The sequence below is a fragment of the Trichogramma pretiosum genome, unplaced genomic scaffold (genome assembly GCF_000599845.2).
Source record: "Trichogramma pretiosum strain Unisexual culture from Peru unplaced genomic scaffold, Tpre_2.0 scaffold19, whole genome shotgun sequence".
Classification (NCBI taxonomy): domain Eukaryota; kingdom Metazoa; phylum Arthropoda; class Insecta; order Hymenoptera; family Trichogrammatidae; genus Trichogramma; species Trichogramma pretiosum.
Window position 1 is genome coordinate 1,215,892 of NW_019641707.1, and position 26,499 is coordinate 1,242,390.

General features: G+C 42.2%; 2 protein-coding genes across 4 annotated transcripts; both read left to right on the forward strand.

Moving 5' to 3' along the window:
• The first annotated feature begins 11,973 nt into the window (after positions 1 to 11,973).
• LOC106650977 (cationic amino acid transporter 4) lies at positions 11,974 to 18,815 on the forward strand. 2 transcript variants are annotated; one of them, XM_014369296.2, is made up of 6 exons: positions 11,974 to 12,191; positions 15,405 to 15,548; positions 15,636 to 16,467; positions 16,628 to 17,075; positions 17,151 to 17,562; positions 17,647 to 17,834. In XM_014369296.2, the coding sequence occupies exons 2-6, from the start codon at positions 15,407 to 15,409 to the stop codon at positions 17,832 to 17,834; spliced, it is 2,022 nt and encodes a 673-aa protein (XP_014224782.1). In that variant the 5' UTR covers positions 11,974 to 12,191; positions 15,405 to 15,406. The 2 variants fall into 2 exon arrangements, with proteins under 2 accessions (XP_014224782.1, XP_023318840.1); XM_023463072.1 differs by having other exon boundaries at positions 16,628 to 17,562; positions 17,647 to 18,815.
• A 1,289-nt stretch (positions 18,816 to 20,104) lies between these two features.
• On the forward strand, positions 20,105 to 26,471 carry LOC106650833 (cytoplasmic FMR1-interacting protein). 2 transcript variants are annotated; one of them, XM_014369055.2, is made up of 19 exons: positions 20,105 to 20,206; positions 20,510 to 20,731; positions 20,808 to 20,987; positions 21,061 to 21,242; positions 21,310 to 21,834; positions 21,923 to 22,127; positions 22,203 to 22,417; positions 22,489 to 22,619; positions 22,693 to 22,863; positions 22,935 to 23,017; positions 23,252 to 23,320; positions 23,805 to 23,878; positions 23,937 to 24,342; positions 24,422 to 24,621; positions 24,690 to 25,219; positions 25,294 to 25,388; positions 25,460 to 25,698; positions 25,777 to 25,924; positions 25,992 to 26,204. In XM_014369055.2, exons 2-19 carry the CDS (start codon positions 20,522 to 20,524, stop codon positions 26,202 to 26,204), a joined length of 3,876 nt encoding a protein of 1,291 aa, XP_014224541.1. In that variant the 5' UTR covers positions 20,105 to 20,206; positions 20,510 to 20,521. The 2 variants fall into 2 exon arrangements, with proteins under 2 accessions (XP_014224541.1, XP_014224542.1); XM_014369056.1 differs by lacking the exon at positions 20,105 to 20,206 and having other exon boundaries at positions 20,522 to 20,731; positions 25,992 to 26,471.
• The last annotated feature ends 28 nt before the right edge of the window (positions 26,472 to 26,499 follow it).

Below are 26,499 nucleotides of genomic sequence, written 5' to 3' on the forward strand. Positions count from 1 at the left end.
TCGATCGGCTGTCTTACGCCGGGTGACTGGTGCCGCGGCGGTCGAGCCTCAGGCACACAGATTTCTGGTCGCGTAGGCCGGCGGACGACCGCGAGTATATCACGGAAAGTACTACCCTCGGGTACGACAGCGATGGAGGCAACCGCCTTCTTAGCAGTGGCGAGAAACTCGGCTTTGTCGTCGGAGTCAGCGGGAGTGAAGCGAGCAGCTACGTGGCGGGTGTCCATGTTGCTGGCTTGGCAGACGTCGAAGGAATGACGGCCGGACGGCCGTACGGCTGCTTATATTCATCGTGAACGCCTGACGGATGGCGGAGGGGGGGAAAGGTATTGGCGTAGTGAGCCCGTAGAGGATGTGGCCCTGAGAAGGACTATGAATTTATGTCGATTTGCTCGAATTGGTACTTTAGAAGAGACGGTATATAATCGACAAGTCACAAACTGATGCTGTCTAGTGACTTTGGAAAGAAAGGCCAAGTGTCAAAGGGGAGATAGTTTAAGAATTTTAAGGAGAGAAGCGAAGTTTAATTAGAGAACTCGTGAGACGAGTTTTACAACGACTAGTCGTGGCAGAAAACGTTGTCAGCGACTATAAGTCGTGTGGCCTCAAGACTCGGCCCGTTGTTGGTTTGGCAAGGCCGCTGCCTTTAAGCACCGGCGGCGGCCAGTCGTGTGAGGGTCCCGGTGTGACGCCACCTAGCGGTCACTGACGAAGCTTGCCCTTGAGTCGTAGCGAAGGCCGGTTCAAACAACCTTTGGAAGTGTGTTCGGTGTTGCGATTCGTTGCGCCAGAGAACTCTTAGCAGAGTTTTGGCGTCCTACGTTCGTAGTCCTGAGAAGGACTGATGAGTTCTTCGTGGCCTTTACTTTGTCGTTGGCGGGCTGTTGCTGGCTGGGAAGGTCGATGGAATAAGACAAGACGAGTATGTAACTTTGAAACTCAGGAAGTTTTTATTTCTTCAAATATTGCCCTAGCTGAGTGACCGTCTTTAGCTTTGCTGGCTGTGGTAACCGGAGTCTCACTGGGTGCCAGGAGATTCGCGGCTGGCTGTCGGAGGCAGGGGTCTCACTGGGTGCCAGGAGATCCGCTGCCGATGTGGCGTGTCCGAGAGCTCGAACAAGAGTGAGCTCCGCCGGCCGGGCGCGCTGTACTTATACTAGCGCGCAGCGGCGGCGCGACGCTGCGGCGACGCGCCATTGGCCGGCGGAACTGGGGTGGGGAGCGCACGCAGCGGTCTTGCCGTCGGAAGACGGAGGAAAGGCGCTGATCCGAACTCGGCGAGTGAAGCGCTCGAGGAGTGCGGAAGCGGCGCCGATCCGAATGCGACGTTGCAGAAATGGCGCGGATCCGACTTAAGGTCGGATCGCGTATATCACTCTATCTGTTGACAGAATGAAAAAACTCATGATTAAATATGACAGCTTTAATTACGATTTATCTTGTTAAACTACGAAACGAATTTTAGAATATCATTCCATTTTAACATATAATTAATTTTTTTAAGATTGAAAAATTGTAATGAAGTTAATAAATTTAATTTTAACCATGAGTCATATTTAAAAATTTTAACCAAAAAAAGAAACGGACTAAAATTTCACTGCTGCTGCTTATATAAATCCATGATCATTAAAATTGTTATGAATTTTAAATAACGAGCAATATTTTTTTACTCAAAAGCATTGGATGTTGCTAATATATTTAAAAAGTCATCTTCATTATCTAATTTGACGCTGAAATAATTTTTTGCTCCTATTCGGTGCAGCACACATCTACACGTATTATTCTCGCGCGCAATATATATTATTTGCCTCGACCGAAGTACGCAAAGCTCGCTTACACGCGGCGATAATAATAGCTATGCGCGCAATTATACACACACACAATATAATAGCAAAACGAATGTATACATTATACTACACGTAGGCGCGAGCGAGCTTTCACGCTCGGCTCGAAGTTCGAAGAAAAACGAGGAGGTAAGGCGCTAAATAAATTTATTACCGCGGCAGATGCAAGCCGATGATTAGCGCGCCGCCGAGTGCTCGTATCTCTCATTGTGGCAGCGGCGCCTATACATATGTGCGTTCGCGTCTACATACACATATAAAACCTATCGATATTTTCTTCTCGTATAATCATCAATCCGATCCTGTTCGACTCGCGCCATCGAGCGGGCGTTTGTATGGAAAATAAATCTCTTGCGCATAATTGAAGCCAGTCCGCCGCGGTTATACTTTCACCGCGAACTCGGGATGCACCGCGCGTCTATAATACATGCGCGCGGATCGCATATATCTATCGAGAAGCGACTATAACGAGCTGCCGATCGTCGTCTTCGGCGTTCTTGTTTGCGCACACGGCGAATGCATAATCCGTCGCGTGGACGGAATTCGGGATGACGTCGTGGAGCGCATGCACACACAATAAAGTCGAGCTTTACACGAGCGCGGCCAATGCAATAAAAGGTCATAGTTGCACGAGAGAAGTCGTTTCGCCATCGTGCCAGCGTATTATGTATGGCTTATATGTATCGGACGTGTATACGACTCGAGATCGTTAACTGCTGCCTATTGCAGCAGTCGATGCAATTCGCGACTATAAAACGTGACAGCTCGGGAGACAAGCGCGATTTACTCATAATTAAAAAAAAACTATGAAAGAAAAAATGAAAAAAAAAACGATGATAATAATAATAATGTTAATAATGATTCGATACGTGTATATTTATGAGCCGCGCGGACAGTTATGTATGGCATTACACGGGCATTAAAATGCGCGCGAGAAAACATATTCAGGGTAATCAGAGTCCGACGTGATATATAAATGATCCTGTCCGATATGGTCCGACGTGTGTATACGATATTAGCCGCGCGATTCACTCGTTAATGCACACGAGCTCAGAGCGACTCGAGTGCGAGCATAGAAAATCTAATTAATGAACGTCGTTATTTTTCAATATCGCAATAACATTATAAGATGCAATACTTATAGCTTATACGTATACATTCACGCTGCACACACACACACGTTCAAACACGTAAACGTGCTCGCTGCAGCACATATTCTCCAAGGTATATTTAATCGACTGGCTGAGTATTGAAATTTGTTGGCTGCGAGCTGATTCATAAATTCGATTACTTCACGAACATCCGAAGCTGCGCCGCGGCCTTATATCGTGTCGAGCGATAAATAACGTACTTGTCGAGTAACAATTTTCCAATTGATAAATAATTCTGTTCTGCATCGCTACTGGGTAATGGAGAGCCACGGCCTGAGATATATAAACAAGAGTTATGCATTGCTTTTCGGGAAACATGCGAGATGTGCGAATAAACTTGGCTAAATCTAGCAGAAAACATATAAAAAGCGAGTGGCGCAGATCGAAATTGTTGAATAATCAATGGAAATACGCATTTTTAATTTAATGGCACTAAGCTCGTTATCTCATTGAATCGGGGAAATACCTAATGAATGTAAGCGCGTTAGACGGTAAAATAAGCACGACGCGTAATTTATTAAGGTAACATTTTTTCATTAGCAATTACTCGAGATCAAAAAAGTGTGTGCAGTTACCAGGAATTGTGAGAACGAGGTAAAAAATCAAATATCAAACGCTTCTAAGACTCAAAACCTACGACTATCGTACTATCTCAATATTTACAAGTTAACTCGTCATACCCAACCCCAGAGAAATTTCACGCGAAGAAAATAAAAAAAAGCGAGTAGATACAGTGAAAAATCGAGTAAAGTAAGCGACGTAGCAAATCAAGATTTAAACGAGCAAAATTAATGAATCTTTACAAACTGGCGAGTTTCGAAGCTTTCGTAACGCCGCTGCTGCTCCGTCGCATTACGCATTGTAATCGTGTATAAATAATAGAAGTAAGTGTATTATATACGAGCGGCGCGCGAAGAGAGCTTAGATGACGAGTAGGTGGAGGCAGAGGAGAGCTGCGCATAAAGTCGCGGGTGCGAGGGAAATATCATCGCGTAAATACGCGCGGGGGTATAAAGAGCAGCCTCGGAATGAGCTATAAAGGCTCATATTTAATATCTTAATCTGTGCAGGCGATCTTATCACGGTGCGGTTGCGAGTGCGCGCGCGGGGGCATTAACTGAGCTCGTGCAGAGCAGCAGCCAGTCGCGCTCGCCTCGGCCTTTCTCGCGAGCGAGCGAGCTACGCGTAAATTAAGATTAGGTGGCCGCAGTGCTGGCCCATTAACATTTGCCATTACTCGGCTATTAACATTAATTACGAGAGCGAGAGAGAGCAAAGCTGAGGTGGAGCTACCAGGAGAGGTGGAGGGCTTCATAAATAGGCTGCGTCAGTTAACTCGCTCGTGCTGAACAAGCCCAGGTTAGCCGAGGATACTTGCAGTGCGGCGGCAACGAAATGACGCTGCGACTCTCTGCACCGAGCCCCTTTGTAGATACGCAGTGTTGCACTTTTGGACTCTTGAGCTTATTACGGAGCGCTTACACAAATTATTGCCCTGTATAATATGCTGTCGAATGTAGTTTCTGACGCTTTAATCACTGCTCTGCTCCTGGGGGCTTTTGGCTGCGAGGTGTGTGCGCAACGAGCCAACCAAACGCTGTCATTGGTTTACTTTTATTAATATCAATCTCTGGATCAATCTGCGATATAAAAGTTTCAAAGTTATATAGCTCAAATAATTGGCAAATATTTTATGACACAGCTCAGCAGAAATATAGTATGTTAACGATTGACTTTACCTTTCCAACAAAATGACTTAAACAAATCGGTCCGATGTACATATGAGCTCCAAGTATACATTTGCTAGTTGGCTATGAACACTAGATCGAAGCTCCAAGTATCATCATTCATTTGTGATTGATTATGAGCTGCGCACGTGGCATTGTACAGCTCGAAAGATAAAGTCAGCTACGCACAGGCACACTAGTAATTACGACTCTTTGGTCCACTGAATGCTTAGGGAACTGTAAGTACTTGGAATCAAAATTGTGCGAGTAAAACAAAAAAGTCGGTGTTGCTTTGGCGTTCGATACTCTCGATTTTTATAAGACTCAAACAGGGCTAATATACGCTGCGAGCTGCGGTTTGCATGAAGTCATAAAAAAATATACATATCTCGCGTGCGACTTACTACCGCCACCGTCGCTGTCGACGACGTGGGTAATTATCGCTGGCCCCTCGCGCCCACACGCCATCGAATAAACGTCGCTCATTTGGCGCGCGAATCTTTTTTGCGGATCTCGAATACTGTTATGTATACGGTGTACCAGCCTACCATGGTCCTAACTTCGCAGAGCGAGTACACGCGCGAGAGCGGTCGAGAAAAAATGAACTCGATTTACCTTATACGCGTGTGGGTGCAGGTATGCTGTTCAGATCCGTCACCTCGCGGTGAAGCAGTGAAACATCGACATCGTGTTTTCTTTTGTGTTGTCAACATCGAAAAGAAAGAAGTTCACAAAAAATTACTAGGAACAAACTGATGAAACAATTTTCATTCAGAATCGGTTTTCTTGTTAAAAATGTTCAACATTAATAATGGTTGATGATCAAGAAATTATTGTTCAAATTGTTTAAAATACATTACCATCGATTGACACTTTTTTGTTCATTTTTCTATCACAATTACATAAAAAATTTGAAGCGTATTTTAAATTACCTAAAAGTTACAATTTCAACTGTTTTAAAAAATTTAGACTAATTTTCAACCACTTCAAACTTCTCTAAAGGCACTCAAGAGCACCCAATTACAAAAGTACAATCTTGTTTGGCATACAATTTATAAAAATTACGACTTTTTTGACCCTTAGCGCTGATTTTTGAAATTAAAACTATATTACTGGTAATTAATGCTCCGTAATTAGATCAATTTCTAAGTACAAGTATTAATGTTGATGTTATTCAATTTGAAATTAACAACTTCGATCTAATCGATAGTTTACATTTAAAAGTGTTAAATGGTACTTGCGTGAATTTGGCAGTCAAAATATGATCTGAAAATGACAATTTAACTTTTGAAAAATTCTGTTTTCAACCACTTTAAATACTTTAATTCTCCACCACTAGATGGCTATTAACTTATACCTGTAAACTTGCAAGTGTCCATGTCAAAATAAGTGTGTAAGTCAAAACACGGTATTCAAGCAGCCAATATTGCGATACTTATTGATTTTCCATACCAATACATCGTAACTTTGAAAATAGTATCGTATGGTATCGATGTATCGTCGAGAATTTGAGTTCAAGTGAAGCGCAAAGCTCATCAAAGTACTCTTTATATTAGCAATTAGTTTTACAGTACAAATTTTAAAATTGTCGAATTTCTTCATAATAAAAAAGTTTTCAAATCAGCCTAGCTCCGGTCAAAAATCATAGAAACTTTAAAAAGCATTGCCAACCATAAGCCTGCGTCATGACTCGGTTATGGAAAATTTCAAGTCCTATACATCGGGCGCTCTTGACTATAAGTGGCAAATCGAATGCAAAGGAAGACACGATCCGTAAATTGTCCCGCGTTCTGTGCCTGCCAAAGTTTTGCCATGCCCTATTGCTTATTGCGTGGTCAGCTGACTCGGTATACGCGCGATACGGGTATATACGGGAACTTTATTGAGTCGTATATATGCGCGAGCTTACGGCACATAGATTTGTACGCGGCAGAAACGTTAAGTCGGAAATTGCTTCGACGTTGTATATCATTCGTCTCTCGGCCGTAAGTGTGCATTTTATATGGATATATCTGCCGCTGTATACACGTATATATATGTAGTGCGGGGCAGGCACGTGAAGTATATACGTATACAGCGACTGCGGCGGACTGAGAATTCCGTGGCAGGATGAAGGATTGGTGATTTTATGAGTCTATAAGCTTGCGAAAGAAAACTCGGCTAGCTCTGCGCGAGAGCGGCTATACCCGCGCGCACATATAATACACGGGCTACGTGTGATACGACCGATGATAAATTACCGTCTCTCCCTCGCACTCTCCGCGTCTGTCTCGCGCTCTATGCGTGTGTGTATGCGTTACATGTACGTGCGCTGCAGCAGTTTAGTTTTATCCGATGCGAAACTTTCTTTCTCGTGTACGCGCCAATCTACGACTTGATTTTCCGATGAAATTCGCAAAGTACGGATAGATTTCATGCCGCTTTGCGGCTCCGATTTTTCATTCGGCCTTATCGCGCCTTCGACATCTTTGCAGCTTGATTAATAATAATTTGTTTAATCGGCGCGCTGCATTTTTTACTTTCGCGGACATCTACGGGGAAATACGCTCTTTGAACGTAGCACTCGAGAATAAAGAAAACGTTGGCATTTCACTCGCTATGTATCGTCGCATTTTCGTCGCAAATAAATTTGAGCTACCCTCGCAGCCCCGCAAACACACGCTACACGCACGGTACACAGAGAGGCAGTTTTTAAATCATAAAAAAGCGCCCCGATATTATCTCATCTCATTTTATTATTTTAGGGGTACGCTTACGTACAGTGTATAAGGCTTCTTTCTGCCGAGACAATATGGCAATATGGCATTCGCGTGTTTTTTGCGTGCTATATAGGAGCAGCGGCGGTGGCGGCTATATACACTCGTGCTGCAGCGCCTTTTGTAAAGAGCTCGACGAGAGATAAGGAAAAAAGCCATGCCAAAGCATAAATAGCAGGCGCTGCTCGCCGAGTGTATACGGGCGAAGAAGTTTTGTGCATGCACCACTGAGAGAGCAAGAGAGAGAGAGAGAGAGAGAGAGAGAGAACAAAAAGTATATATGCGTGCTGCATTATACGCGCGGCGGAACAAGCGCGGAGCAATTCGGCAGACGCGAAACGAGGCCGTAAAGGCGCGGTATTATACGCGCCATTGTAAATTAGAGGAACGAAACTGCTACTGCTTTTGCAGTATTATAATATAGCGCGCACACATAGATACATACACACTGCACGTATGGATATACAGACGCGTTCGCACGCAGACACCCTCGCGGCATCGCAGCTCCGCTGACTGCCGAGTGCCGAGTAGCTGCTAGCCGAGCCGACGACCAGTTCTTTAATGCCTGCGCGCGAAGAGGCGGCGGCGGCAGCAGCAACGGAAGCTATATACCTTATAGTGCGTCCAGGCCATATATCCCGATGATTTACGCGCGGGTGTGCGCTCGCGAGGCTACCGTAAATTTACGTCTCTTCCTTGCCATAGCTACATATACACGCATACGCATATAAGTATACGTGCGCTCACACGCACGTATACCAGTACTTTATATACCAACGGATACACGAGCATCGCGGGCAAACACACATAGTCGCGAACGCGAACATAAAGTTTTAGGTTCCAGGCCGATGCGCATCGAGCTGCTGCCCATCGAGCTTGCTCTGCGCATTACGCACTTTCAAGCTCTCTCTCTCTCTCTCTCTCTCTCACTCACTTGTGCTCGCTATTGCGCGCTATGTTCCGAAATCAAGTCGCTGCTGCCGCTGGTTTTAGTCTCGAGCTAAATTAAGTAGTACTTTGCACGCCAGTCACGGCCAAATATATCTAATGTATGCCAAATTTATTCCACAATGCGCCTCGACTCTTTACCGCTTTTCTCTCTGTATTATAGCAGCTCTGGTAAAACATTGTAATTTTTTTTTCTGGCGAAAATTTTTATTTCGCGATAAGACACGTTTCTTTCGGCTATTATCCGAGAGCTTATAAACTCGCTTTAATTCTCCGCGCTGTTTGCAGTGGACTCGAGGCCTTGTTCTTCACCGGTCGACAAACATACTTTTTAATCCCTATATACAAAATGCAGTTTACTTCAAAAATGTTCATTCTGATTGTGCCTTTAATCGTTTTGATAAGAGTAGAGCCCGGTGAAAGTGCGGAAATTGAGTATATGGACACAGTTCTTGTACCACGATACAATTACGTATAGCGATTATCTATTGATATTTAAAACAAATGTAAATTTCGAGATTTAAATGGATATATGTTTTGGTGTTTCGTAGGGCGGAAAAATTCTGTACGACCTCGGTGACTTGGATATCGATTACTCCGACTCGGATGAATCCGACCAAGCCTATGGACTAAACGAAGCGAATACATCCAAGGACCAAATCGCCATGGCCTAGGAAAAACATATTCTCTGTTTTATATTTGTAAATCGCAATTACAGTAAAAGCTCTATCATGATCGCCAACTACACGTTTGCTTTTGGTCACTTTTTTGTTGCCTCGAACATCTTACGTACACCCATCCCGCAGCATTGATCGCGCGACCATAATCGAATATCCGTAAAAGTGTCAGAGAGCGAGAGCAGAGGCGTCCGATAAAAGACTCGCTATTTATTAGCTCGTCGTCGTCCTCGTCTTCTTCGTCGATTGTGTCCCGCATATACATAGCGCACGTAGAGAGAGACTCGCCACACGACTAGTAGCTGAAAGCGTCCTCGGCCGTATACGCGAAAACGTCCCCGAGGGAGATGAAAAAGTAAATCCCGACAGGACCCTTAAGAGCACGGAAGCCTCTTTCTTTGCTCGGTGTGCGCGCGAACCAACAACGGTCAGAGAAATCTCGACGTTCGCTATGTACACATACAGGACTATAAGTGCTATATAGATACAAGGACGATGTGGCCGGTGGCAAAATCGCCTCGTAAAGCCGCAGAGGCGGCTCGACGCGAGTATCCGAGCCGTAATAGCGGAGGGTCGCAATACGCATCCGGGGCTACTGCTCTACCCATATGGATTTGCGCGCGTGTGGCTTGTTATACGTGTTTAAAGGAAAGAAAAAAGGCGCGAGGGGCAAGAGGCTACGTAGTAACCGTGAACGCCAACATTTTATTTTACAATGCTTGCGTAGATTGCACGTGTATATAGCCAGGGCTTCGATTGGCTCGCTATAAAACTTTGAGAATTTTGATAGGACTGGAATTTTTTTACCGTCTACGAATGACGCAATAAAAAAAGGAGTCACCGTGCAACGCCAAATAACGTCCAACTTGTTCATCGATTTTTTTTTGTGCTCTCGTCCTCGTACCTCGGAGCAAATGATGTTATCGAGTTGCGAAACAAATGTTCACACGCAGTAATAATGCAAATAAAGCTCGGCGGGCATGCAGGTCGTTGAGAGAATAAGGGTGTAGCGCGATGCTGCATCGCAATATTTAACGTCTCTCGCGAGCCTCGCGCGGCTCTATACGTTATAACAAACAGCCATTGGCGAAAAATGTATAATATAGGTAAGGTATAGGGCACAAAATTATTTGCCATAAAAGTCCGGGAGAGGAAAGTTTCATATAAAGCGCGGCGGTTCGGGCTTCTTATATTCACCGCCGCCGCCGCGGCGAGGCGAGCTTTCATTTTCCATGCTCAGGTCGTTGAGCACGCTTATCGCGGCGATAAATAAAGTCAATCGCTACATACATAGAGCGGCAAATGCGCCATGAGCGTATTACACATTGTTCGTGTCCATAACTTTATATATATCTCGCGCGAGGCGGCGGCGAGCGACGAGGAGAAGAGGAAGAAAAAAAAATATCGCGCGCGTATAAGCCGCCATTATAGCCGTGTGGCAGCAGCAGCGTAGTATTATATACACGAGATCGTGCCACGACCCCCTCAGCTGGAAAAATACTTACACATCTTTCGGTGGAAAAAAAGCCGCAAGCCGCGAAATCGATCGCGCGCTCGCAGCTCTCTGCAGCTCGTGCGCTCCTATATTCACGAGCTGCTATTCACATAGACGCGCACACGGACATAAAATACTCCTAGGCTCGTTTTCGGCAATTTTTTTCCTTTACGACCGATCGCAAACGGCGCGCGAGGGGCGCTCACCGCCGCCGCCGCCGCCCCGCGCCGACTATGATTTATCTGTCAGATGTAGTATAGCGGAGTAACCATCCACCGCAGCGGGCACACTCCATTTCCGCGCGAATAAGAAATAATGCCATTTATTACGGATTCTCCGAGCTCCGACGATATAAGCTTTTTTTTCGCGTGAGAAATGTACATGCACGTGCCGAAAGTAAGTAAAAATGACGAGCTCGTGAGGGTATTTTTTACTTGCATTTACGTACGTGCATACCTCGAGAGCGATTTCTTGCCGAGCGATATGTGTGTATGTGTCGCGCGTGCCTATCTAGAGAGCCGAGTGGCGAGCTCTGCGGTGAGCTCGCAAAAGCCTCGAGTCCTGCACTGCAACGGATATACGCGCGCGACACGAGTCCTCCTAGCTACGGTCGGTAAGTGCAAACGAATTATCAACTCGTGTTAACAGACTCGTGTTCGTCGTGTGACTTGTCGAGAGATCAACAAGTCGTGTGCGCTTTCAACCCTTATCGGATAAGTGGGCGTTCTCGCTTTTGAATAATTTCCAAAGAAGATAACGCGACCCTGCAGCGACCTTCGAACAATTTGTAGTCTGAGCTCGCTCCTACATATTTGTTCAACTTTACTCCTTTTCACTTCAAACTGTCAATAGTTTTTTTTTTTTTTTTTTTCAAGATCAAATCTCAAAGTCACTATTTATCGATTAGTTGATCGATAAAAAGCCTCGTAATTTTTGTGCTCGTATACATAGATCGTCTTTTATACTATGTTCTAATCTTTAAAATGAAAAAAATCCATGCAATTAATTATTCCTAGATGGAAATATCAACATTTGCATATGTACTTGTTGATTCGATGTACAAGCCCGATTACATAGAACTGAAAAACGGGAGCAACGCACGCAACGCTTGTCTGCAAGATACAATTCATTGAGAAACAATCGCTAACACACCGCTGAAAATAAATGAGAAAAGCATCGTGAGATGTATGGGCAAACGTAAGCAGCAAAAGTCGCAAGACATGCATACAAAACTGTACACGTAATGTAACTTTATGGAGAAAAGCTCGATCGATCGGCTGTCCAAAGGCACAGTGGTGAGCATGCGTCGTCGTCGACGTTGGTCGCGTCGTCGAGCAGCAGCAGCAGCAGCAGCAGCAGTAGTAGTGGCCTGTGGCAAGCAGCAGCAGCAGAGGAGCGAGAAAGACAGAGGCCAAGCGCACGTCATAGGGCAGCACGCGAAATACCGTCTGCGAACGGCGTGTGTGGCCTCTCGTCGGGCTCTCTCTCTCTCTCTCTCTCTGTCGTCTCATCAGGTGTTTCTCGAGTGGAACTTTGTCACTCGTCTTTGTTCCACCTCCTCGACTCGATCGACTCCCAAGTGACGTTTCACCAGTGAGTATATCAGTCAGATTCATTCTATTAATATAGCTCGTACTACAAAATACCCGAGTCAAAGATCGTTGAGCTTCGTTGTTTAACCTGCTGCGCGTAACAAACACATAATCGCGAATGCACAATCAAGCTGGATTATCAATTTGCTTACGGTAGTTTCAATACACTTCTACGAGTCTCAGTTTTAACGCCTGAAGGGGGTGAAATGGAAATTGAGCGCTCGAGAGCATGTTGGCGGAAGTGATCCTTCTCCATTAGCCTTCAACAAGCCGACGGATAATTGCCGTTCGATAAAGGTAGAACTAACGCGATCAAGAGATAGATCTTGCTTTCGAATGGCTCTAGTGTACAAGAGAAGATAAGTTCGAAAGCCCGCCTAAAGCAACTTTCGTGTCGTTTAATCGGTCGGATCGAGTCGCGCGACCGCCGCTAATTAGTGGAAAAATTAAAGGACCAACGCGTCCGCATTTTGATCGCTCTAATTTTGCTCTATTTTCGTCCCGACTATTTCTGGAGAGCCGAGATAGAGATTGTGTCTTGCTCGATGAATCGATACAGCACTCGGGGCATTTGAATAAATAATGCAGCCGCGTGCGATGCCTCTGCTCGCGCGGCTATCGATTGCAGCAGCACCGCAGTTAAGACAGCGAATAAAGCTCGGCAAGCAACGGATTAGAATCGCGCCAGCGACGATCCGATATACCAGATGCTTTAAGTGCATCGAGTGCTCTATTTTGATGCGCGCGCGAAAAAACATCGGAATAAAAGCAATCCGATCTCGTATACGCGATTTTGATTTTGCGATTCGCCCTTCCTCCCGCGTACATCGAAAACGAAGAGCTTTTTCCAATTGGTAGATTCAAATTTAAGCACAGTTTGACTTTGCTGTGAAAGTATTGTTGAATATGCTCGCCTGTCAGCTGTACCCGCTCGGTCAGCCTTTTTCATCTTGTGGTCATGTTTTCGTGTTGTAAATACGTTGACTTGAACGCTGCGCTGAATTTCGGCCACGTGTCGAGAGAGGTTCGCCTGGCCGAGAACCAATCCCTAGCGCCTTGTGCGAGGTGTATACGCGCTGTTTCCAAGGCGAAGGTCTCTGGCCAGTTGTGCAGAACACGCATGCTTCGGATGTTTTCTATCCATTCGCGCGCTACGGCTGGGGCCTCACTTCCGGTGAATACTGGAATGCTCTTACTCAAATCCGACATTACCTGATAATTCAAAGGAGCCACTGTAGCCTGAGCATCCTAGAAGGTAAGATTTCTTGATAGGCCGTTGAGAATCCGCTGCATGGTTTCGTCGCGGCTTCTATCCCGTCGACGATTTTCTTCCAACATAGTTATCACTAGTGCCTCTAGACCGGTAGCTTCAGGATTCTCGATGATCGCACTGTTCAAGGGGTTATCCAGCATCACGCTTTGATCCAAGCTCATGTTGCTCGATCTCCTGGACGGTGGTTTGAGTTTCGTTGCAGTGTTGCCGTTGGCGTGTTCCGGCCTCTGCAAAAACTCAGCCTACTCATGTCCGGCGGGAACTCGTACCTTTCCGTCGATCGCTTGTTGGCGCCATTCTGCAAAATCGGCTGACGAAAAATGTCGAAGGCCTTATCCGGAGCTCGCTGCTTCGTTTTTCTGATCCACGATTCCATAAATTTTGCCAAAATCAACTATTCGCGTTGGTGGTAATGGGTAAGGTTGCTCGTGAAATCCCACTTCTGATGTTAAATGATTTAATTAGGGTTGAAAAATACTTGAAACGTACACGAGGCTTGCTTATAATTTAGATTTAATAATGGTTAAAACTCGCTGTTGTCGCTATACGCACTCGGTGTCCGCGAGACACCGCTGATCAATACGCACAGAGCTCTCGCCTGCTTACAACTTACGTTTAAATACACATCGTGTGACACAAAAATAATAATTATAATACATACATACATAGATAACGACTTATACATATACAAGGAAAAGCAGTTTACACCTAAAATAACGCCGGTGCTTACGAAGACTATCTCTTTTTTAAATGCAGACAAATTCCTGTAGCGAAGACATTCTCTTTTTTTCAAAATACGGCGAAAAAAACCACTCATTCGATTTGTAACTCAAAATTTTCCAAAAACATATAATCACTAGATCTAAAATAGCGGGGTGATTCTTATATTCAAAAATTTAAATGCTACTGTTTTAAAAAGGGGGATTTTCTTCGGAGGTAGCATCAAAAGTAAATGCAACTTTTCAACAACATGTGCCATCATGCTTCTACTTATATAATAAATTTGACTTTGCCACTTGCAGAAATTTCTATATCTCAGCATAGATTTAAATATCTTCCTTTCATTTTGTGTTAAAAATAATGCATGCGTGATTGCATTATCATGAATTTTTATGCAGTTTCTGCTGTGTAAAAAAATAAATCAGTTCTGATAAATGGATTATCAACAAATGTAGCATGAAAAAATTTATCTTTAATAACATTCAATAATTTTAATCTGCATTTAATTAACGGTTTTTTAACGGTGTGTTTCAAACCAACCGGTACATACCCGGTTTTCGTATTACTTTGAAAAACTTACAGAATTTCGATTTATGAAAAATTCTATAAGAATTTTTATTCTATTACATTTTTGGTGCTCTTTGAGGCCAGCTATAATTTTAGATTTTATAATTTTGACCGGTAAAATTTAAATGTATCAATGAGGTTTATAACAATATAATAATCATTCCAATCAGCGTGTTAAAGGGATACACAAAAATTCAGTCCCGTTCGGATCCAAGTGTCAATGACCGATAAGAGATATAGTTTGACTCTCGTCGCGACGCGACCTTGTGCCTACTTACAACTGCAACCGATTACATCTGAAGATCTTATTGAATGATTTTGTATGTGTTTGAATGTAAACATAGATAACATCATCGAACGTGCTACTAGAATTTTCGTTACAATGGTTTTTCCCTCATCGTTTCATTCTCGAAACAAGTATGTTAGCTCAAGGTATAATAGGATTTTGTCATCGACCGGTTATCGCGTTTCTTTCAGAAAATTTTCAACAAACTTTTTGCCTAGCGTGTCGAAATATTTGATCAATCTTTTTTTGCGCGCCGACTTGGAAATCGAGGTTGCACGCAATTAAATATTATACGGCAGAAAAGCATTATCGTGCATCGCAGCTCGCTCGTGTGCATGCGCTTATGCACATTGCACTGCATTTTTCAGTAATGCCGTCGGTCAGGAGGATGATACTGGGCCACGTGATGTCGGGTATGTGTGCCAAAATCAATCGCAAGAAGAAAATCGATGGCGACATGATGGAGACACCCCTGAGCAGATGTCTCTCGACCTTTGACATAACTCTCCTGGGTAAGGCATAAATCGAGCAGCTCTCAAAGGCTCTCGCAGCTGGGAATTTAATGGTTTATTAACGATAATCACTCGGTACGTCGACAGGCGTCGGTCACATGATCGGAGCCGGCATCTACGTGCTGATCGGTACGGTGGCCCGCGACACCGCCGGGCCCGGCATAACGCTGAGCTTCCTGCTGGCCGGTCTGGCTTCCCTCCTGGCGGCCCTCTGCTACGCCGAGTTCGGCGCCAAAGTGCCAAAGGCCGGAAGCGCCTACGTCTACGCGTACGTGTCGGTGGGCGAGTTCTGGGCCTTCGTCATCGGCTGGAACATCATCCTCGAGCACATGATCGGCGCCGCGTCGGTCGCCCGGGCCTGGAGCGGCTACGTGGACTCGCTCTCGGATCGGGCCATCAGCAACCTGACGCGCCGTCTGATGGCCGGCCACAGCATGGACGAGCCCTGGGGCACGATACCCGATCCGCTGGCCTGCATCCTGTGCCTGCTCTACGCTCTGCTGCTGGCCATCGGCGTCAAGTGCTCGGCCGCCGTCAACTCCATCCTGACTCTGGTCAATCTGGCGGTCATGGCTCTGGTGATCGGTCTCGGCTTCTACTACGCCGACCTGTCCAACTGGAACTATCGGGGCCAGGGCTTCCTCCCCTACGGACTCGGGGGTGTGTTCGCGGGCGCCGCCACGTGCTTCTACGCCTTCATCGGCTTCGACTCGATAGCGACGTCGGGCGAGGAGGCCCGCAACCCGAGCCGCAGCATACCCCGGGCCACGGGCCTGTCCATGGGCATCGTCACCGTCGGCTACATCCTCGTGGGGGCGGCCCTCACACTGGTTGAGCCCTACAGTCGCATCAGTCGGAGCGCAGCCCTGCCCGAGGCCTTCGCCGCCAAGGGCATACCCTGGGCCAAATACGTCATCAGGTAATTTTTACTTTACTCATCGGATCGCGCGCTTTCGAGGCAAAAAAGACTCGTAGAACGGAAAGATAATTAAAATCGAGCTCGGAATGAGAATCGATATAGTCGAGGAAGTACTAATGAAATTCCTCGATGACGTCTGTACTGCGCATACGTACGGCAGCGTGGGCGCACTGTGCGGCATGACGACGACCTTGTTCGGCTCGCTGTTCTCCCTGCCCCGCACCATGTACTCGATGGCCAGCGACGGTCTGCTGTTCGGCTTTCTGGCGCGGGTCAGCAAGCGCACCCGCGTGCCCACCCTCAATCTGGCCATCAGCGGGGTCTGCAGCGGCCTCGTGGCTCTGCTCTTCGATCTCGATCATCTGGTGGAGTTCATGTCGATCGGCACCTTCCTGGCCTACACCATCGTCTCGGCGAGCGTCATCGTGCTGAGGTACCGACCTCCGGCGCCGCCCTCCGGCGCCATGGACACGACCGTCACCTCGGATACGACCACCTGTAGCGCTGCTGCTGGCGGGGGCAACTCGACGCATCAACTCGCCTCGCCGGTCACCGACATGATCATGGACTCCGAGTGCCAGAGCATCTTCAGCTCCATCGAGTCGCAGGTAGAACCAATTGGACGATTCGTCGTCGATCGGCATCGTCCTTCATTCGGACGTTCTCGTCCATTTCCGTTTCAGCTGCTCATCCAGGGCTACTGCACCGACGGCGTCGGCCGAGTGAAGCCTCGCTACGTCTGGCTGTCGAACCTGCTGGGCAATTGCGAGCCCGGCAGCGCCGTGACCATGTGCATCGTTTGCTACTCCGCCTCGTGCATCTCCTTCTGCGCTTTGCTCGTCGTACTGTCGCAGAACTCCGTGTCGCCGGCCTGGTACGATTATCTGCTGCTGCTCAATCTCTTCGTCATCATCGTCATCAGTTTGCTGGTCATAGCGGCTCATCAGCAGAATCCCCCTCATCCGGACGGAACGGACACTTTTCGGGTTCCTATGGTTCCATTGGTGCCGGCGCTCAGCATAGCTTTGAACATCGCCCTCATGTTCCACTTGTCCATGTTGACGTGGTTGCGCTTCCTCGTTTGGATGGTTATTGGTAAGTAACCGAAATTCGACCAAAACAAAACACCGAAATTTCAACGGATCGTTACTAAATCGTCGTTTCTTGTGTCAACTGCAGGTTTTCTCATTTACTTCCTGTACGGGATACACTACAGCAAAGAAGCCGTCGATCCAACTTCCTATGCGGTGCTGATGGAGACGGCCGAAGCCGAGCGAGGTGCCAAATGGGGCTCGTGCAGTCTCAGACTCAACCGCAAGAGCGACGCCATGCAGCCGATCGATGGTAACGATGACTTTTCGCATTGAGATCGGGTTAGGGAGCCGGTGGCAGGCGATCGTGGCCACGCCAAGATTTCTAGAAGAAAGACCAATCCCGTTGCTTTGTCCTTTGTATAGATTCGCTGAAATTGTGATAAAGCTGAGCGCTGACCTGCTACGTCGTTCCAAATAGATCCTATGGCAACTCAAGACGGCATATATAAAAATGTTACTTTTTCTACTAGAAAGTCTCAATGAAAAATATCAAAACGAACCAATTAATCTAAAAGTCAAACGTTTCATTTTTACCTCAGAATGAAAAAATTCTTTTGCTCAAAATCGTTACACAAAAAGAAGACTGAACAAAAAAATAAACAAATGCAACAAATCAGTGTTACGACGAATAGATATTCAGCTGCACAATCGAGTGGGTTTGGATGTTTCGATCAAAGATGTTTCGTCTGCAGCGCAAGTACGATAGTAAATCACCGGTCTACGAGAATCAAAAATCTTTTTTACACAAACATCGCCGTTATCGTATGAATGAAAATTTTATGTTGATTCTAGACAATATTCACACAAATGTTGTTCAACAGACAATGTTGACAATTTGTCGTCATTCTGTACCTAAAAAGAGTAAAAAAACGATATATAATATATTATATTCATAGGCACAAAAAGTGATTATATATCTATGTATAAATTATTGCTAAAAATTATTTTAAAGAATGTATAGCAGAAATGTTAACGTTGCCTTCTGGAAAACGATGATAATTCCAAGTGTCTTTGTACATAGTAATAATATAATTTTAAATTGTTATTATTCCTAATTTGTTACATGTATGCAATATGTGGAATTATTTTTATTGCGTTCTATTCTGATTTAGTACTTGAATGTAACCTTTAATTATCTCGGTAAAATCTTTTGTTTGTCCATTGTTATACGTGCGTTAAAGTGCGTGGTCGAAAAAATGCTGTTTAATTGTTTATACTGTACAAGAGAATCGCATACAAAAGAATAAAAATATATTAATCAACAAGAATTACCTCGTGGTATTATTTTGTGAGATATCATCCCAGTTTTACATTCTGGAGTTTAACAGTCTCTGGAGATTATTATAATTCCGATGTTACAATTTCTAATAGTTATCGTATTAATCAATCGTTGGTTTGTGCGTTGTTTATCGAGTATTATTATAGCAGTGGCGATTATTGGAATTATTTCTCGAGACCAAACAAACGTCGGTCGATAATTGAACGAATATAACAATCGTCCAACGCGTATTAATCCCCCCGTAAAATATAATTAACTGCGCGTTATTCAATGCCGACGATAATTTCGCGTGCCGTACTCCATATAAAATGAGCAAAATATTCCAAACTCATACGGTTTGTCGTGCTGCCGTTCTGATTAATTTTTAACGAAGCTGCAAAAGGATGCTTTTGCGAGTCGCTCTACTGCTTGCCGCCTGCTATGTCATATCTGTCGTCGAGGATCTCTGCCCGGACGGTCGTCAGTTTTATCCTACTATTACATTATTACATAATTTTGTTTTGCTGGAAACATAGCTCTGTCGTTTTTTTTCAGGTCCTCTACGTCGTGGCCGAATCATGTGTGGTCTCTGACAGTTTCGAGCTTTTCGAAGGTTGGAGACTTTTTTCAAATATGCCTTCACGTCGCGAGATCCTCGTCTCGATTTAAATTTCACGTTTACGCGTCAAATTCGATCTGTCGATTTCAACGTTCTTGGCGAACTTTTAACTGAAAATAATGTATACAACTGTGCTATAAAAAACCAACTTTTAACAACTACCATATTTTACTTCAAAATCTGTAGTACTTAAAAATTTTACTCCTTTGCTATATTAATCCAATTTCCGATCTATTCGCAGATTGATTAAAATATTTTCTGTCCAATCGATTTCACCTATACGAAATTCATTGATGGACTTTTCACCAACATTGAATAGAAATAATTAAGTGAATAATGTCTTATTCATGAAGCTGTAGCGAATAATCCCGAAATATTGATGGAAAGCCATACAACATTTAGACTCAGGTATGTTTAAAAAACCCTTGGCTGAATCGTAATTCGATTATCCTGGCATTGCAATTGACGCAGCAAATTACTCACATACGTCGATTCAGCATCTGACTCACTCGCCACTCTCTTATGCTTCCGGATTATGTCTATATACTGTAATACTTGATGTGTGCCAATGCGTACACATAGTAAAGCTGCTGCGGCTCGGGCGGCTGTGCCAATCTATGCGAGTGCGACGAAGACAGCTCCAGCAGGAGACCGCCATGTTTGTATAGGCCTTTCGACGCTCTGTCAGTGATCCCAGCAAAGGGTGGAGTTTTGTGTCATTTTTGTCTGATACATTTCTAAGCGCGGCCCTGTCAAGGGCTGTTCAGGGCAAGTATTCATGTATTTTTAAGCCCGTAGTTAATTTTTCATTATTTGAGCCTAATTCTCAAAATATTAGATTGTGTTTTGCGATATGATAGTGATAAACATTGTACATAACCTGATGCGAATTCTAATGTTTTGCCAACACTTGCCAACTTTTTGACACTTGGCAAACAATCATTGTAATTTATGATAATCGCTTTATATTATCGCAACTAAGCATTTTAGCGTTTCTACAACGAGTAATCCTTTTAACTGTTTTCAAACTACTACTTTACCCGTTATAAATTCTTGTTCGTCGATTTGCAGGATAGGTCAAACATGGCCCAAGATAAAGTGACTCTTGGAGATGCACTATCCAACGTAGATGTATTGGATGAGTTTAATTTACCCTATGAACAACCTTGCATTGAAGCACAGCCCTGTTCGGTTGTGTATCAAGCAAATTTTGATACTAACTTTGAAGACAGAAATGGATTTGTTACTGGAATTGCAAAATACATAGAAGAAGCTACGGTCCATGCAAGTCTGGTTAGTAGTTACCTTTTCTTTTGTCTTGAAAATCCTTTATTTCTATAATGATATTATTTCTACTAATTCTTTCCAGAATGAACTTCTTGAAGAAGGATTAGAACATGCAGTTATGTTATATACTTGGAGATGTTGTTCGCGAGCCATTCCTCAACCCAAATCCAATGAGCAACCCAACAGAGTTGAAATTTATGAAAAAACAGTTGAAGTATTGGCACCTGAAGTGAATAAATTGTTAAATTTTATGTATTTTCAAGTAAGTACCGATAATTATACCAATAATAACACAACAGAAACGTATTAATTTTTTTAAATTAAATTTCTTACAGAGAAAAGCAATCGAACGATTTTCTGCTGAAGTAAAAAGATTATGTCACCAAGAAAAAAGGAAGGATTTTGTTTCAGAAGCTTATTTATTAACTTTGGGAAAATTTATAAATATGTTTGCAGTTCTTGATGAATTGAAAAATATGAAATCAAGTGTTAAGAATGATTATTCAACTTATAGAAGGTAAAAATAATACAACTACTCATAAATACAAAGTCACATCAATTTTACTATTTATATATTTTTACAGAGCCGCTCAATTTTTAAAAGTCATGTCTGATTCGCAAACTCTTCAAGAATCTCAAAATTTATCCATGTTTCTTGCAACACAGAATAAGATTAGAGATACTGTAAAAGAAAATTTAGAAAAAATTCAAGGCTATGAAGAGTTATTAGCTGATGTTGTAAATATTTGTGTTCATATGTTTGAGACAAAAATGTACTTAACTCCAAATGAGAAACACATGTTGGTGAAAGTCATGGGCTTTGGGTTGTTTTTAATGGATAGTGAGTTGTGCAATATTAACAAGCTGGACACAAAAAAAAAATTAAAATTGGATAGAATTGATAGAATTTTCAAAAATTTGGAAGTTGTTCCACTTTTTGGAGATATGCAAATTGCTCCTTTCAATTATATAAAACGTTCCAAACATTTTGATGCTTCCAAATGGCCGTTGTCTTCTTCTGTAAACAGCATGAGCCCTCAAGCTGATTTGATGGTTCACTTGCCACAAATTCGCGAAGATCATGTCAAATACATTAGCGAGTTGGCCAGGTAATTAACATTTATTCACAATTGGCCACATGGTATTTTTTTTGCTTATAGATCAATTTCATATATTATGTACCTTTTCTTTTTACAGATATAGTAACGAAGTTACTACTACTTATAAAGATTGTGGCAGTGATATTGAAAACAGAGAAACTGCTGAATTAGCATTGCGTGGTTTACAACTATTATCACAGTGGACGAGTGTTGTTACAGAATTATATAGTTGGAAATTGTTGCATCCTACCGATCATCACATGAATAAAGAGTGTCCCCAGGAGGCTGAAGAATATGAAAGAGTAAGTTTATCGAATAAAACAAAATTTTACTGATTATTTTTCAAACTTAAGAAAAACTAAAAAATAATTTTTTAGGCTACACGTTATAACTATACAGATGAAGAAAAGTTTGCTTTGATTGAAGTTATAGCAATGATTAAAGGTCTTCAGGTTTTGATGGCTCGTATGGAGACAGTTTTTGTTGATGCGATTCGTAGGAATATTTATGCAGAACTACAAGATTTTGTACAACTGGCTCTAAGAGAACCACTCAGAAAAGCTATTAAAAATAAGAAAGATTTGATTAGAAGGTAAAGCATAGCAATTGATAATAATTAACAATTTTTCGAACAAATAAGTATTAATCAAACAAAACTTTTAGCATTATTGTTTCCGTAAGAGAAACGTGTGCAGACTGGCATTTTGGTGTAGAACCCACTGCAGATCCAGCATTAAAAGGTAAAAAAGATCCAGATAATGGATTTGGCATTAAAGTCCCAAGAAGAAAAGTTGGTAAGTAAACTTTTTCTAATGCGTTTCTTATCATGTGTATTAAATGATTAAAATATTGACATTTGAATTTCAGGTCCATCATCCACTCAACTTTATATGGTACGAACCATGCTAGAATCTCTTATAGCTGATAAGAGTGGTGGGAAACGAACTCTTCGAAAAGACATTGATGGTCAATATTTAGTTCAAATAGACCAATTTCACAAAACTAGTTTTTACTGGGGCTATTTATTAAACTTTAGTGGTAAGTCATATATATACAAAGTTTTTAAATATCCTTTTAATATTTTTTCAATAAACAACCATTTTTTTTAGAATCGTTGCAAAATTGCTGTGACCTTTCTCAATTATGGTACAGAGAATTTTATCTTGAGATGACAATGGGTCGTAAAATACAGGTAATTATAACAATATATGATGTCAAATTTTCCGCGATAAACTTAATATATTATTTGGCAAAGTACTTAAAAAGGTTCACAAGTTTGCAGTATCTGCGCCAAACTAAACTATTTGGCTCTATTCCATTTCTCTATATTCCTTCTACTCTTCTTCTATTCACGACTCTGCTAGAATCTATACAATTTTCTTTTTCAAACATTATTGCTATTTTCTCTGACTTTTTTCATGACTAGAAATGCCAAGTGCGACATCAGCACAATGAAGAATGCAGCGATTTGATCACCATGGAAAAGCGTATTCAGGTACTCTTCGATCCAAAATCATCATTTTATTGTATGAATAGATGGTTTTTAGTTACTAGAGAAATACCATTGAAGTGCACAATTGGTAATTAAATGTACTGTTCAGTTTGCCATGCACTATCTTGGATTATATGTTCTATGTTGTTTTACTACTGTACTTTTTTTTACACTACATGCACTTGAGTTCTGAATTGATTTGTAACAGCACTTTACTTGTGTTATTTTTTTAGTAAATAATGATCAAATACGTAGTGTAATTATTTAAAACGTATGGCACACTAAGTTAAAAAAACCGGATTAGAACTTACTATTGTTATTTGTAGGTAGCTGGAATAAATAGGTGAAATCAACATCTAGTAGATTTTTTATATTATTTGAGGTTTTGATAAATAGATGTTGAGACGTGTTTTATGTTTCGTACTAACTACGGGTGTTCTATTTAAAATTATTTTATCATTGAATTAAATAATATTTAATATTCTAGTTTCCAATAGAGATGTCGATGCCTTGGATTTTGACCGATCATATTCTACGAAGTAAAGAGCCGTCAATGATGGAGTAAGTATTGATTATTTTTTAGTAAATTAAAAGTTTCTGATGTATTTGCTTTGGACAGGTACGTTCTCTACCCACTGGATTTATACAACGATAGCGCCTTATACGCCCTGACCATCTTCCGAAAACAATTTTTATATGACGAAGTTGAAGCTGAAGTAAATCTCTGCTTCGATCAATTTGTCTATAAACTTAGTGAGCAGATATTTGCCCATTATAAGCAGCTGGCTGCAAGCATACTCCTGGACAAACGATTCCGTGTCGAATGTCTCGCTGCTGGAGCTTACATTCTCTCGTATCCTCGAGCTAATCGCTACGAGACCCTTTTGAAGCAGCGCCATGTTCAACTTTTGGGACGCAGTATCGATTTGAACAAATTGATTACTCAAAGAATCAATGCTGACATGCAGAAATCGCTGGATTTAGCTATCAGCAAGTTCGAATCTGGAGACATCACCGGTGTTATAGTATGTTGACATTCAAAAATGCAAAAATGTAGATTAAATCCGTTCTTCGCTGAAACTGATTAATTGTTTATTTTTATAGGAATTGGAGGGACTATTGCAGGTTAATCGTCTTACTCATAAACTATTGAGCAAATATCTTGCTCTTGATGAGTACGACGCTATGTATCGCGAAGCGAATCACAACGTTCTAGCTCCATACGGCCGAATAACTTTGCATGTGTTTTGGGAATTGAATTATGATTTCCTGCCGAATTACTGTTACAATGCAGCTACAAATAGGTTCGTAATGGTTTATTTTATTCGACTCTCTTTCGTGTTTGTAAATCATTGTTAAATATTTTTTGAAGGTTTGTCAAGTGCCGAGGACTGCAGTTTGTCCAAGCTGTGCATCGCGATAAACCACCGCAAATGTCACATCACTATTTATGGGGTAGTAAGCAATTGAATTTGGCTTATTCGACTCAGTATGGACAATATTCAGGATTCGTTGGTCCTCATCACTTTCGTCAAATGTGCAAACTGCTCGGCTACCAAGGCATCGCAGTCGTCATGGAAGAATTGCTAAAAATCGTAAAATCTCTCATTCAAGGAAGTTTGCTTCAATTTACAAAAACATTGATGGAGGCCATGCCGAAGGTCTGCAAGCTTCCCCGTTATGACTACGGTTCACCCGGTGTTCTTGGGTATTATCATGCCCAGCTAAACGATATTGTACAATACCCCGATGCTAAGACGGAACTTTTTCATAATTTCCGTGAATTTGGTAACACAATACTCTTTTGTTTATTGATGGAACAAGCTCTATCACAAGAGGAAGTTTGTGATCTAATGCACGCGGCACCTTTCCAAAATATACTTCCTAGACCCTATTGCAAAGGTAATATTTTAATTTATTTTCAAAAATAATATATCACATTACAATGTTAATTTCATAAACCTTAACAATAATAGAAGGAGAAAAACCAGAATCGAAACAAAAAAAATTAGAATCCAAATATCAAGCTCTTCAAATCGTGCCAAATGTTGACAAATTTGGAACAGCTAAAGTAAGATTTTGATTAAAAGTTATAATGCATCATTTTTTTTCTATCAGAATTAAAAATGTTTTAATTTTTAGCAAGCTATGATAGCCCGAGAAGGAGATTTATTAACACGTGAAAGACTTTGCTGTGGCTTATCAATATTTGAAGTCGTCTTAAATCGATTGCGCAGTTTTCTTGATGATCCAATATGGGTAGGACCACCTCCCGCAAACGGAGTAATGAATATCGATGAATGTACTGAATTCCATAGATTATGGAGCGCCCTTCAATTTGTCTATTGTATTCCGGTAGGAGATACTGAATTCACTGTCGAGTAAGTGTGGATACACAAATTTTTCCTGCTAAAATAAACAATCCTTTTTTTACATTTTAATAAAAATATCTTCCTTAGGGAATTATTTGGAGAAGGTTTGCATTGGGCTGGATGTGCCATGATAGTTCTACTTGGACAACAACGTAGATTTGAAGCCTTAGATTTTTGTTATCACATTTTGCGAGTGCAACGTGTAGATGGAAAAGATGAGAATGTCAAAGGAATTGTAAGTAGAAAAAAATTTAGATAAAAACACGGAAATCAAACATTTTAATTCTTCGTTTTAATTTTAGCATCTGAAACGGATGGTAGACAGAATAAGACGTTTCCAAGTGTTGAATTCTCAAATATTTGCAGTATTGAATAAGTACCTCAAAAGCGGTGACAGCGATGCATCGAGTGTTGAACACGTTAGATGTTTCCCACCACCTATACATCCATCACTGGCTCATGTTCAACAACACTATCATGCTCCGGAGTATTTACGACAAATAAATCATCCATAAGTTGAATTTGATTTCGACATTTAACCAGAAGGACTTATATTATCTTTGAGGGAGATATAAATGAATAATTTATGTTAACTTGCAATAATTATCGTTTTAGAAGGAATTTATGATAAATGTAATTTTATAATAACACGATTAGCCTAGTTTTTACATTTATTTACTCTGACGTGCAAAATCGAATGAAATCATGGTCCTTCAAGATTTATTATAAATTAAAAAGTTAATAATCCATTGATTAATAGTTATTTTATACAAAATATATATGATAAAAAAATTTTTAAAAATCATAAAA